Here is a 13,747-nt window from a genome sequence, read left to right on the forward strand (position 1 = left end):
TCGCATTTCCAATACCCCTCCCCCAAGTCCCTCCTCTCTACCTTTTATCTTAGCCTGCTGGACACACTTTCCTCATTCCTGAAGAAGGGCTCATGCCCGAAACGTCGATTCTCCTGCTCCTTGGATGCTGCCTGACCTGCTGCACTTTTCCAGCAACACATTTTCAGCTCTGATCTCAAGCATCTGCAGTCCTCACTTTCTCCTACAATGGATATCTGGTAAGCATGTACAAGGTCAGCTAATCCAGAGTTACCGCTCTGGGGCTTTGGCCCATCATGGCTCTCCTACTCAATTTCCTATTCTACCGGTTGGAGTGGCTGATAACTTTACGACAGCCAGAGTTTGAATTTTACCCAAAACTATTCCACTCTATTTGAAAGGGTCTGCCTTCTTCCCATCAGATTGTCTCGAGCATGCGCAAGTTGCCACTTTCATTGACCTATTATCAAGTCCTTTGGAGGCTCCAAGACTCAAACCAGAGCACGTGACTTGTTATGAATTGTATTTGGAATAGATTCTAACCACTACGCAGATAACGCTGAAAATCTTTACAATGGTCAAAATACATTCTGTCATGTACTCAATAATGTAGAAAATTGCCCAGTTTTGTTCTGTTCACAAAATCTAATCTGGCTGATTACCCAATCAGTCTACTCTTGTCAGGAAAGTGATGGAAGCTGTTTTCAATGCTGATATCAACTCACTCAGCAATATTCTGCTCAGTGATGCTCAATTTAGGTTCTACCAGGCTTACTCACCTCCTAGACTCATTATAGCCAAATTCCAAATATAGACAAAAACGGTATTCTGGAGATTTTGAGACTGACTGTCCTTGACATCAAGGCAACATGTGACTGAGTGTGGCATCAAGGATCCCAATATGAGCTCAGAAGTGGGGATGTTTGTTGATGATTGCAGAGTTTAGTACAATTTACAGCTTCTCATATATTTGGGTCTATTTGGCACAAAACCTAGATAATATTCACTGCACTGATTGCACGGATAAATATCAAGAAACACACATGCCACGTAAGTTGCCAGGCAATGAGAATACACCAAGAGATAATTCATCCATCTTTGTATTATGATCAATAATGAATCCCCCGCCATCAACATCATGGGGTTAGCATTGACCAGAAACAACAGTGGTGGCTAACTCAGCTAACAGGTTGGAAATTCAATAGTAAATGACTGCAATACTCCATATAAAAAATGCCTTGTAATAACTTACCAAGGTTCTTTGACAACACCTTCCCTTGACTACACAAGGGGACACCATAACCTGCAAGTACCTCTCCATACACATTATCCTGATCTGGACCTATATCACCATTTCTTCCTTGTTGCTTGGTCAAAATCATGCTACGTACTTCGAATAATAATTCTGCATTCAGCCAAGAGTAATTGTGATCTTGATTAGGTGCACACAGCAACAATTGACCAAAAAATATTACTGGTACCACATAAACATGGCTACTCAGTATGAACCTGCATTTACAAGCAGAGTTGCATTGTGGCTAACCCATTTCTTAGAGTTGTGCAGGGTGAGTTTGATGTGGGAAATAGCATGGCAGTATGTGGGTTTTGCATGCTGAAATGGAGTCTTGATAGAGAGATTTAGAGGAGAAAAGATATCCTCTACTCACATTGGGAAGTGGGGAGCATGGTTGGATACGTGACTTTCCATTCATACAGTCAAAAGTACATATCTGTGCGGCTTGATGCCAAAACTCTATTTCAAGGACTTGGGTGTTGTATAGCAAATATTCAATGACCTCAAAACAATGGTCAAGGTTAGTGGATTCCTTTACGAATGCCATATCCTACCAACTTCAACAATGCATTAGACATTTCTCACCTACCACATCTCATCATTCACCTACCAACAACCTCTATGAATTTGAACACATCCTTAACATACATAATTTCACCTCATCCCTATGTACCCCCATCTCACTGTCTATTTTGCAAATAATTCTGGATTTTCAAATACTTCCTCTTATTCCGACTTTAGGATATCCATTATAAATTGTGACATTAAAAGCTCACTGGTCATTGTTCTGCAGTCTATTGATACTGGAACAGGAGTAGGCCATTCATCCCCTTGAGTCTATTCCACCATTCAGTGAGATCATGGCTGATCTCTGGCTGAACTCTATATACCTGCCTTTGGCCCATACCCCTAATTACCTTTGCTTAAATAAAAATCTATCAATCTCATATTTGAAATTAACAACTAATCCTACATCCATTCCCATTTATGGAATATCGTTCCAACTATCTACCATCTTTTGTGTGTGGAAGTGCTTCCGAGTAATTCTCCTGAAACATCTGGTCCTAGTTCTCAGACATTCCCTCCAGGTGTTAGAATCCCCAACAGTGAAAATAGCATAATTATTTATCCTGTCTTTTTATATTAATATCTTGAAGACTTCAATCAAATCACTCCTTAATCTTCTAAATTTGAGAGAAAACAGACCTAATTTGTGTAATCATTCATCAAAACTTATTCCCTGAAGTCCAATAATTATCTTTTTATTCAATAGTCTCAAAAACCCAACAAAAGTTTTATGTACTTGCACAGCTTTTCTTTTAGATTTATATATTTATTTTGTGATGACAGGAATTGTAAATAACAAATATTCCATGGGTAAATATTTTTCTGCTCTATTTATGCTTTTGTTGAAAATCTTGGACAAATGTTTAGGAATCCACATTAGGATTATATGAAAAGAAACATTTCTTTAAACTTGGATTATTTTTGCTTGCAGTAATATTTTTGTCATATTCAACCTGTATCTAATTTCAGATTTTAAAACTCAGTAGATACCAGTTAGTTGTCCATATTAAAAGTTAATTCAAGTTCTACTCATACCTTATGTTTAGTGCCAAGATTGATCTGGAGAGGAATGGGAAAATAATATACTTTGAAAAGGTTGTAGCTTTAATATCAATGCAATTATTTCTTTTCACAGATAACTGTCTTAATTCTTTAACTACAAATCTACAGATATGAAACTTGGAAACAACTTGGCTCGAACATTCATGGATTACTACAAAACAAATAATGTGGCCAGTACAAAATCTTTAGCGTCAGTTGCAAACTTCAGGTATGGAATCATAGTTACTTTTAAGAATGTGGTGGATGACATTCCTTAGACTCTTCTGACAACATATTTGTATCAGTTCCAGGTACCTGACTAATGTCAGCATTGAGAAGTCATTGTTATGATTATAAAGAGAGACTGCATAGATGTTGGTGATGAGGGAACCATTAAGAGGGAAAATGTTGACCTCACTCTCAACAATCTATCAGTAGTAGATGCTTCTGTTTATGGCAGTTTTGTTACAAGTGTCCACTGCCCGGAGTTTGTGGAGATAGCATCCTTAGGATACCTTCCATTGTGTTGTATGGCATTACCACCAGGCTAAACGAGAAAGATTTTGAGCATATCTAGCAACTCAAACCTGGATATCCAAGAGATGTCATGAACATCATCAGCAGGAAAGCTAATATTCAACCAGAACCTATATCGTCAACACCTGGCATTTCCTCATTCTACAATTATCACTAAGCCAGAGGATAGACCTTAGTTTAAGGAAGACTGGAGGAGGGCATGCTAGATATAGCACCAAATTACCTAGAATTAAGCATCAGTCTGGTGAAGGTAAAATGCAGGACTGCTTGCATGCCAAACAATAGAAGCAGCGCACAAAAGACAAAGCTAAACACTTCCACAAGCAACATATGAGATCTTCGGTCCTGCCATATCAATCATAAATGGTGTTGTACAATTAAACAACTAACAAGAGGAGGAGCCTCCACAAATATCGCTATCTTCAATGATAAGGGAATCCAGCATATTAGTGTAAAAGACATGGCTGAGGCATTTGCAACCAGCTTCAGTCAGAACAACCAAATGGATGATCCATTTCGGCCTTCTTGTGAGGTCCCCAGCATCACACATGCTAGTCTTCAGCTAGACTCAATTCACTTGATATCAAGAAATGCTGAAGACACTGGATACTGCAAAGGCTATGGGCCCTTGCAAAGTGTTCCAGTGCAGCTACAACACTGGCATTTACCCAACAATAAGGAAAATTGTCTAAATACATCCTGTCCCAAAAGTCTAACTCAGAAAATTATCTCCCACCCCGTCAGTTTACTATTGATCATCATCAAAACAATGGAAGGGGTCATCAACAGTGCTATAAAGTGACACTAAGTTAGTAATAACCTGTTCACTAATACTCAAATTGGTTCCACTAGGCCAACTCAGCCCCTGACTCACTACAGCTATGGTCCAAACATGGACAAAAGAATTGAATCCCACAGGTGAGGTGAGAGTGGCTGCCCTTGACATCAAGACAGCATGTGATCAAATATGTGATCATCAATGAGATTTGTCAAAACTGGAGTAATTGGGAATGGGGTTGTGGAAATAATTCTCAGCCAGTTGGAATGTTACATAGCACAAGGCAATGATGATGACTATTGAAGGTCAACCATTAGGTCACCTCACTATAAGAAAGATGTGGAAGCTTTAGAGAGGGTGCAGAGGAGATTTACCAGGATTCTGTCTGGACTGGAGGGCATGTCTTAAGAAAAGTTGAGGGAGCTAGGGCTTTTCTCACTGGAATGAAGAAGGGTGAGAGGTGACTTGATAGAGATGTACAAGATATTGAGAGGCATAGTGGATATCCAGAGACTTTTTCCCATGGCAAAATTACAAGGGGGTATAATTTTAAGGTAATTGGAGGAAGGTTTTGGGGAGGTGTCAAAGGTAGGTTCTTTATTCAGAGAGTGGTGGGTGTGTGGTATGCACTGCCAGCAGTGGTAGCAGAGTCAGATACATTAAGGACATATAAGCAACTCTTGGGTAAGCACATGGAAGATAGTACAAGGAAGGGTATGTCGGTTAGTTTGATCCTAGAGTAGGATAAAAAGTTGGCACAACATCGAGAGCCGAAGGGCCTGTACTGTGCTGTACTATTCTATGTTCTATGTATCCCAAACCCAGGTCATGCCTAAAGGAGCTCCCCAGGGTAGTAAGTAAGACCCAAACTTTATCATTGGCTTGCCTTCCATCATAAAGTCAGCAGTGGAGGTAATTGCTGATATTTGCACAATATTCAGCACCACACGTTACTGCTCTGCTCTGAAGCACTCTGTATCCAAGTGCTACAAGACTGGGACAACATTTAGATATGGATTGGTATATAGTAAATAATATTTATGTCACACAAGTGCTAGGTACTGACCAACTCCAACAAGAGAAATTGTAACTGCAAGGATGATGTCTTTTTATTTTGTGTTTTTTTCCAAAAAAAGTGATTGAAATTAGAAAGATCTATTTTAAAACCAGTGGCTACCAGTGAAAGGGTGGCTACAGTTTTGAAAATAAGGTAACCTGGCACGCATAGCAAGCATTGTAAACAACTGTTTAAACAAGCAGCAATTGAAATTTAAGCTGTCGACAGTTTGGAGCTGAGGGGTATCAGATGCAACTTTTGATGGCAATAAGAGGCTGAACTGCTGTATGGACTAATGATTAGTTATCAATGACAGAGACCTTTTTGCCAGCCAAAAACTGTGTCATTGGTTCTCAGGTAATTGAACAGCTTGGAGCTGGGAACAAGTTATAGAGAGAGAGAGAGAGAGAAGTGTCCAGTTCTTCCCCAGCTTAGGAACAGCCTGTCTGTTCTCTGCAATCAAAACTCATTGTAAGCATGAAGAAAACCAGTTTATCTTACTTGCAACCATTGTTGTAAGCTGAAAATTTTAACTAATAACTCAAACATATTTTATAAAGGAACCAATCACTTTGTATCTCTCAGCAGTGGAAGCATAAGGAGAAAAGCAATTGAAAGACAATTACTGGCCAGCAGTAATAAGGGATCATCTCAAAAACAGAACGTGGGAACAAAGACTACTGAACTGTCTTTTCCATTTTTCCCTCTGCACATAACCTATTTAACCTTGTCAATTTCTCTGTCAGTGTGCACAAGGGGGAGTTCAGAAGAGGTTTAGAGTTTTAATTAGTATTATATGCTGACAGTTTATAACTATTTACCTATATTTGAAACTAATTACTTTTAATACATAGTGATTCTTGTTCAGTGTGGAAACCTGGTCTGTGCTTTCTATCAATCTGGGTCTGAGTCAGGTAAATTGGGGAACTTTTCATACTTTACAAAATGCACATAAACTTTTGTGACAACTCTTGGAAAAGAGAGGCTCAATTTCCAGTCTGTTAACCTGTGAGTTCAATGGCATTACCATCACTGTTGCCCTACTTTTAACATCCTGAGGGCTACAATTAACCAGAAAATGATCTGGACCAGCCATTTAAGTGCTGTTGCTACAAGTGCAGGGCTGAGGCTGGTAATTATGTGGTAAGTAACTTATTGGCTGACTCAACAAAGCCTGTCCACCATTTACAAAATAAAGTCAAGGCCATGATGGTGCATTCTCCACTTACCTTGACATCAAGACAGCATATGATCAAATATGTGATCATCAATGAGATCTGGTAGATAACTGGTAGATAAATAGATATAAATAGATAAAGGCCAAATGCAAGCACGTGGGACTAGTTTAGTTTGGGAAACTAGGTTGGCATGAACCAAGGGTCTGTTTCCATGTTGGATGACTCTATGACTCTAATTCACAGGGCCCTGTATTTTGCAGAAAGGATACGTACACACACTAAATCTGCTGCAACCCTTACAGACTTATACAATTAGGAGTAAGGCCTTGGGTCGTTTTGTAGAACAGAGACACCTAGGGATTCAGGTACATAAGTCTTTGAAGTTTGCATCATGGATAGATAGGTTGGTTAAGAAATCATTTAGCATGCTTGCCTTCATTACTCAGACCTTTGAGTATAGGAGTTGGAAAGTTGTGTTGAGGTTGTATAGGACATTGGTGAGGCCTCTTCTGGAGCACTGTGTCAAGTTCTGTTCTCCCTGTTACAAGAAGGATAAGCTGGGGGCTCAGAGAAGATTTATCAGATTGTTGCTGGGAATGGAGTGTTTGGATGATAAGGAGAGGCTGGATAGGCTGGGACTTTCTTCACTGGAGCATAGGAGTTTGAGAGGTGACTTTGTAAAGGTTTATAAAATCAAGAGGGGTATCGGTATCTTTTTCCTCAGATAAAGGATTTCAAGAATCGGGGGCATATTTTTAACGTGAGAAGGGAAAGACATGAGGGGCAATTTCTTTACATAGAGTGTGGTTCATATGTGAAATGAACTTCCAGTGGAAGTGGTGGGTGTGAGTACAGTTTAAACAACGTTTAAAAATATTTGGATAAATACATGGATAGGATAGGTTTGGAGGGATATGGGCCAAGCGCAGTCTAGTGGAACTAGTTTAGTTGGATTTATGGTCAGCATGGACTGGTTGGATGAAACTGGTCTGTTTCTGTGCTGTATGACTCTATGATTCCATGACTCAACAAAATAGGTAACAGCCAGTCACTAGTTCTTTCCTCTGCACTGACTAATAAAAGGAAACATACCAAATGTCTTCTTCACTATCCTAGCCACCTGCGGCTCCAGTTTAAAGGAACTATGAACCTGCACTCCAAGGAGTGGTTTAAAACCTGCCTTAAATTTTAACAAGGCTCAATTGTTAACTGTCAACCAGCATTAATAAGTACTGCCTGTATATGTTGTCAACAGCTCCACCAATCAGAGTCCACGTGCCAATCAATTAGCAATCCCCTTTCGTGCAGTATGAATGTTGGTTTTCCCCTTGAGTTTGTATTCTTACGAAAATGTCCTGATGAATGCAAGACAAAAGGCTAGACAAAATGTGTATTTTTTTAGTAGTACTTAAGTTCGGCACTACCAAACAACTGCATTTCTTAGTTTGAGAAGAGCTGAATGAGGAAAATGATCAGAAGGTAAAATGTAATTGACACACTTCAAAAGACTTCAGCAGAACTGGAGCCATATAATAGGGAATATAACAAAAGGCTGTAACTGATGTACTGAGGGTGACAAGGAAGCTAAGTTCAAGCTGTTGATCCAATGGCAGTTGCCAAATCAATTAAAAATGAATAAAATGGCCCCATTTTACATCTGAGTGGGTTCTAAGGTAAAAAATGAAATAAGGCATCTTGAAGAGATTAACAGGCCCAAGAGCCAGACTTCCTTTAGTTATTATTATGTCACCAATCCTATGTGAGGCTTTGGTGTATTTACCGAGCAATGAACGGTTGACAGATGCCATCTTCTCAGAATAAATTAAGGAATGATAATAAATGTCAGCTTTTGCAAATCAAATCTTTGACAAAGAACAAGTGCTTAATTTCTTGCAGTTATTTCATATAACAATAGCTACAGTGGTAAGTCAGAAAACTATGACGATGTTTTGATACTAACTCAATGTCAAGAGCAACATTTAAATTGGTTTATAAAATATGAGCTCTTTCACATAACTACTTTAGAACAATACAATGAACTATTCTGTAAAGTGTTTTGATATTTCCTTTCATATAAGAATTATCTGAGCATTTTGACTCACTGATGGAATAGAGTATTATATTGAATTGAGATATCATTGTGAGCCAATGTATTCATTTCAACAGAAGTTTCATGATGGTGCCTATAGAACTGGTGTTGAGTGACTATGATTATCAACCATAATAGGTTGAAATCTCTAGTCCTATTGCTGGAGCAATAGACAGAGGAAAGTAAGCTCATTGTGAGCTTAATATACTCAATGCAATTGCTAAAACCTCATCCTTTTAGATCTTACAAGAGCACTCAACATTTTCTATGGCAGCCAAAGTTCAAGCTTTAATTTCCCCTGGCATTGGGAGCTTACAAAAGGATGATGCAGAGTATCTGATGTGTCATCAGCTTTTAAAGGGCTTAATTACACAATTACAGCGAAGAAACCTCATAAAGATTTGTGGCTGCTTGAGAGAACTGATTTTTTTTTCAGGCTTTCTCAATACTTTAAGGTTGTGTGGAGAAAAGCAATACCTAGAAAAAACAATACCTAGCAAAATAAAGATGGAAGTAGCAAACAGATTTGCCCCCAAAGCAAGGTACAGACCAACTCTAAAGCATTCTGTTAGAGAGCTAATGGGAGAGCTCCTGTTGAGAGGTGCAAAGAAGATTGTCTCATTTGATAGTTAAGGGAACCCTCCACAAACAACAGCATGCACCAGAAACGGCAAGAGGTGATGAACAGGGTTTGATTGCCTACAAGACCAATGGCTACATCTTCTGCTTTCTTTGGTGGTTGAGCTTGGAGAAGGTGAGGTCATTTAATTGGGTAGTTGTAGCCCACCATTTTAACCCTTCTGGCAGATTAAGTTCAGTATAAGAAGGCCCTGCTGGCCTTTAAGTTGTTAACAAATAATAACGTATGAGGGTCATTCCACCACAGCTGGAATTAATCCAGCTGTAACCAGGCTTGTTACCATGCAGGATAGCTTGTAACCTCCAGGTGGGGAGAGGCATTTGATCAATGATGTTCAGTGCATGATTAAGGAACCAGACGATAAAAAGTGGGGTGGTGGGATGGTCCTGAGAGTGAGAGGCCCGTCCTTTCTGCCAAACACCTAGAGCAACATTGCAAAACCCCTCCTCCATCAAAGGCCTGGCCAGCCACATAATCCTGAGCTGCCATTGCCTGCCCCACTAGCAGTTGCCATAGCCTCCCCAGTGGCACTGCTTAACACAAAACCTACTAACCTTTGATTGACTGTAGCTCATACTAGGTGAGACACCGTCCCTTCTTGATAGAGTGACACTGTTTCATTAGCTCTTGGTTTAGCGGGCCTTCCTGAAATAAGGCAGTGTGGGTCTCTTGCCATCTCTCCAGCTGCTTCAATAAGATTTTACCTCAAGAGCAGATGTGGAAGAAAATGACATGCTAAAGACTGCTTAAGTTTTGTTTTTCTTAAACATTTTACGAAATAGTGTCACAACTCCATCCAGACACATATTTAAAGGTACCTACAGGCAAAGGGGAGGTGGCAGCAGAGTGGTATACTCATTGGACTGATAATCCAATGGCCCGGGCTAATGCTGTGGGATGCAGGTTCAACTCCTACGACAGCAGTGGTGTAATTTCATTAATAAATGTGGAATATTCAGTTAGTTTTGGTATTAGTTGCCATGAAACTATCATCAATTGTTATAAAAGATCCTCTGGTTCAGTAATGTCATTTAGGGAAGGAAATCTGCATCTTCACCTGGTCTGGCCTTCATATGAATCCAGATTCAAAGCAATTTGGTTGACTCTTAACTGCCCTCTGCAACAGCATAGCAAGTTATTAAGTATAAGGAAAATTAGGGATGGGCAACAAATGCAAGCTTCATCAGCAAGGCCCACATTCCATGGAAAAATCTTATAGAAGATATTGGCCCGAATCTTCTGATCAGTTGAGATTCCTTATTTCTGACCCAGATCGGGCCTAAAGTTTCCCAGTTTCCTTTAGAGGACTTTCCGGCTAAATGCACAGGTAAGGAGCTACCCTAGGCCATGCAGTCCAGTCTAGGAACCAGAGCAGTGAATTGTTGCTGAAGCCATGTCCCTTTATGAGCAGTAACTGCCATACTCCATGTTCCAAAGGCTGCAAAGCCTCCTTGACTGCTACTGTACAAAAGATAAATGAAAGACTAGGTGGCAGATGGATGGGGTGGTAAGCTGCCTGGTTGGGAATAGGCTGATTGATGGTTGGGCAGGTGTAGATTGACAAATGGGTAATAGGTTAAGATAGGTCAGGGAGTGCATTGTGGTAATTGGAAGGTTGTGTTAGGGGCTGTTGGCAAGGGTTCAGTCAAGGAAGAGGATTGTGGAGAGTCAAAGGAGGTGAAAGTTGGAGAGGGTCAGGTCTGTAGTTATCAGGTATCCAAGGAAGACAGGTAGGGGGCAGGTTGGGGGTGAATGTCTAGACTGGAGTGATCCCAGGAGTGTCACGGACAGGGTGAGTTGGGGGTGTCAGGTGTCTATATGGGGCCAGAGGATGTCATGTATCTGAAGGAGTCATTGTGGATGTGATGGGACTAAACATGGGGTGTCAGGTCCAAAGGTGGATTGGGCTCTCAGCAGGGTGATGGTTAGCCATGAGTTAGAACAGATTTTAATCCCTCTAACTTTTTCCTAGTTAACTCTTAAAGTAGGTGAGTCAAAACATTGTAAAGTCTCCAACTCTAAAGCAGAGCTGGGCACTTGTTTGGAGGTTTCCAGATGTCAAGTAATTGTCCATTGGAAACTTCAACTTCCCAGTCAATTCTCACTATCAGAAGATCTGGTCCGCTATGATTTGTTCAATTAACAATGCTGATTGGCACCAATGTACTACAATCCAAAACCAGCCTCATTCATTTGACATGAAGGAAAACTTGATAGTCAATAACTACCAACTAACCAAATGAAAATAAACAAATTAATTCCTTATTTATTTAATTTAGAAATTCAATCTGATTTCATTCACCAAAATGATATTTGACCCAAAGGATAGCATAGCAGCATGAATAAGATGTGTGGCAAGTCTTTTCTAAAATAAAATTATCTGAATGTCTACAACAATATTTCCTTGTCGCAACCAAGGGTTTGGATTCAAGTCTCAGTTATTTAATCAGAGATTAAGTTTAGTGATTTGGGCACTTTCTTTTTCTCTTAGAATTTGGTGAGAATCTTGTTTTGGTTTCTTTCCAATTATTAGTAGTTTCTAGTAAAATTATACACTGTACTCCATTGTATTCACCTGCCATTGAGAGTTATCTATCAATAACTAACTTTTCATAAATTAAGTCTAAAGTCAAAGCACTCAAAAATAAATAATGTGGTTGAGGCTACTAGGTCAGTAATCAGACTTTTCAGAGGTTGTTTGATATTTTCGCTATTATTGAACATCACATTTTACTTTCCTATAAATTCTAGGTTATGTTATGTCAGTTATTTTGCACAATTTCTCAAGCAACTTGTTCATAGACAGCTTCTATGAGAGGCTGCTACAAAATTCCATTTCAATAATTATGCTGTCAATTGCAACAGAATCAATATGTCGACTGAATCACCACTTTGCAGTAGAGCACTTTGAATAATGATTTCAACACTGCTGATGTTTGCTGTACATTCATATTAAAATAATGTGAGCCATTTTCTACATCATTTTCATCTGACACTGTTTAATATGGCTATAAAATTATGTTTATGTCTGTTGAATAAACCTTCCTACAAAAAGTAAAGGTCACTGGAAAATCTTTTTCCAGATAGTGAAACTCAAAAACAAAATTATGAACTGATTCAATTGAAATTATTATTTTAAAAGGAACCTGTGAACACATAATTGGCTTAATAATTTAAAGTAGATTTACATCTTAAAAATAATTTAACAGAAGGATTTCCTAGGGTCAACACAGAAGATAATTCCAGTGGTTGGAAATCCAAAACTATGTCATAGATATACAATAGTTACTAATAAATCCAACCAGGAATTCAGGAGAAACTTCTTTATCCAGAGAAAGATTAGAATGCAAAAATCATTACCACAAGAAGAGGAAGTTATATAAGGTTATTCTGATAGAGTTAGATGAAGGGGAGTCAAGCATAAAACCAGCACTGATCTGTTAAGCTGAATGCTCTGCCTCTGTATTGTACATTTTACGTAACCTTGTATGCTTCAATGTGAAAAAAGGCTACTGACTTTAACTAATCACGGTGCCATTTCTTTAGAAACGTTATGACGTATAATTTGCTTTCTTGAAGTTGAACCCAAAATTGACTGTTAGAAAGATATCTGACAATGAGGAAATGTTCTTAAGATTCTTGTATTTCATTGAAAACAATATGAGAATTACTATTCTATTTCGAGGGAAAATAATTTCCTATTTACGCTAACTGAATTATGGTTCCATGCCCAATAGTCTAAACTGTGCCTCTGGTTGGAAATGACATTGGAAGAAGTGACCACGCATAATTCTTTGGTGAAGGACATTTAGCAGAAGGTCACTGAAGAATGGTGCTGGACATAGGTCAACCAACAAAGGAGGAGGGAAAAAACAAACAGTTAGATAAATTGTCCACTGACGTACAGATCAGACTTGCTTTATAGCAGTGTATCCTTAAAATCTTAGCCCTTAATGAGAGTTTCTTGGGGCCAGGCATATCAATATCAAGACAATATCAATTGCACCATAAGAATTGTCCCAATAGATATTTTAGAAAAGTCCCTGGTGTATGGTAACACATCCGCCTGTATCATATCATATCTAGCTAATTATCCGTGGTGCATGACAATCAAAAGGGAAATAAGAAATTTTATAACACAACTTTGACAAAGGAAATGTAAATGAGAAAAATTGGCATTTTTAACAAGCAACAGTTACTTTGTTTTGTCCAACCCATCCGTGCTGACTAGATATTCCAACCCAATCTAGTCCCACCTGCCAGCACCCGACCCATATCCCTCCAAACCCTTCCTGTTCATATACCCATCCAAATGCCTCTTAAATGTTGCAATTGTACCAGCCTTCACCACTTCCTCTGGCAGCTCATTCCATACATGTACCATCCTCTGTGTGAAAAAGTTGCCCCTTAGGTCTCTTTTATACCTTTCCCCTCTCACCCTAAATCTATGCCCTCTAGTTCTGGACTCCCCAAACCTAGGGAAAAAAACTTTGTCTATTTACCCTATCCATGCCCCTCATAATTTTGTAAACCTCTATAAGGTCACCCCTCAGCCTCCGATGCTCCAGAGAAAACAGCCCCAGCCTG

General features: G+C 39.2%; 1 protein-coding gene across 1 annotated transcript in view; it reads left to right on the top strand.

Annotated features, from left to right (window-relative positions):
• Positions 1-13,747, top strand: part of agbl4 (AGBL carboxypeptidase 4) — an 862,393-nt gene that overhangs the window by 837,796 nt on the left and 10,850 nt on the right. Inside the window, exon 12 of the mRNA XM_043699224.1 lies at positions 3,011-3,110. Within this exon, the coding sequence (XP_043555159.1) occupies positions 3,011-3,110 (100 nt within the window). The remainder of the gene's footprint in view (positions 1-3,010; positions 3,111-13,747) is intronic.

Source organism: Chiloscyllium plagiosum, chromosome 11 (genome assembly GCF_004010195.1).
Source record: "Chiloscyllium plagiosum isolate BGI_BamShark_2017 chromosome 11, ASM401019v2, whole genome shotgun sequence".
Lineage (NCBI taxonomy): Eukaryota > Metazoa > Chordata > Chondrichthyes > Orectolobiformes > Hemiscylliidae > Chiloscyllium > Chiloscyllium plagiosum.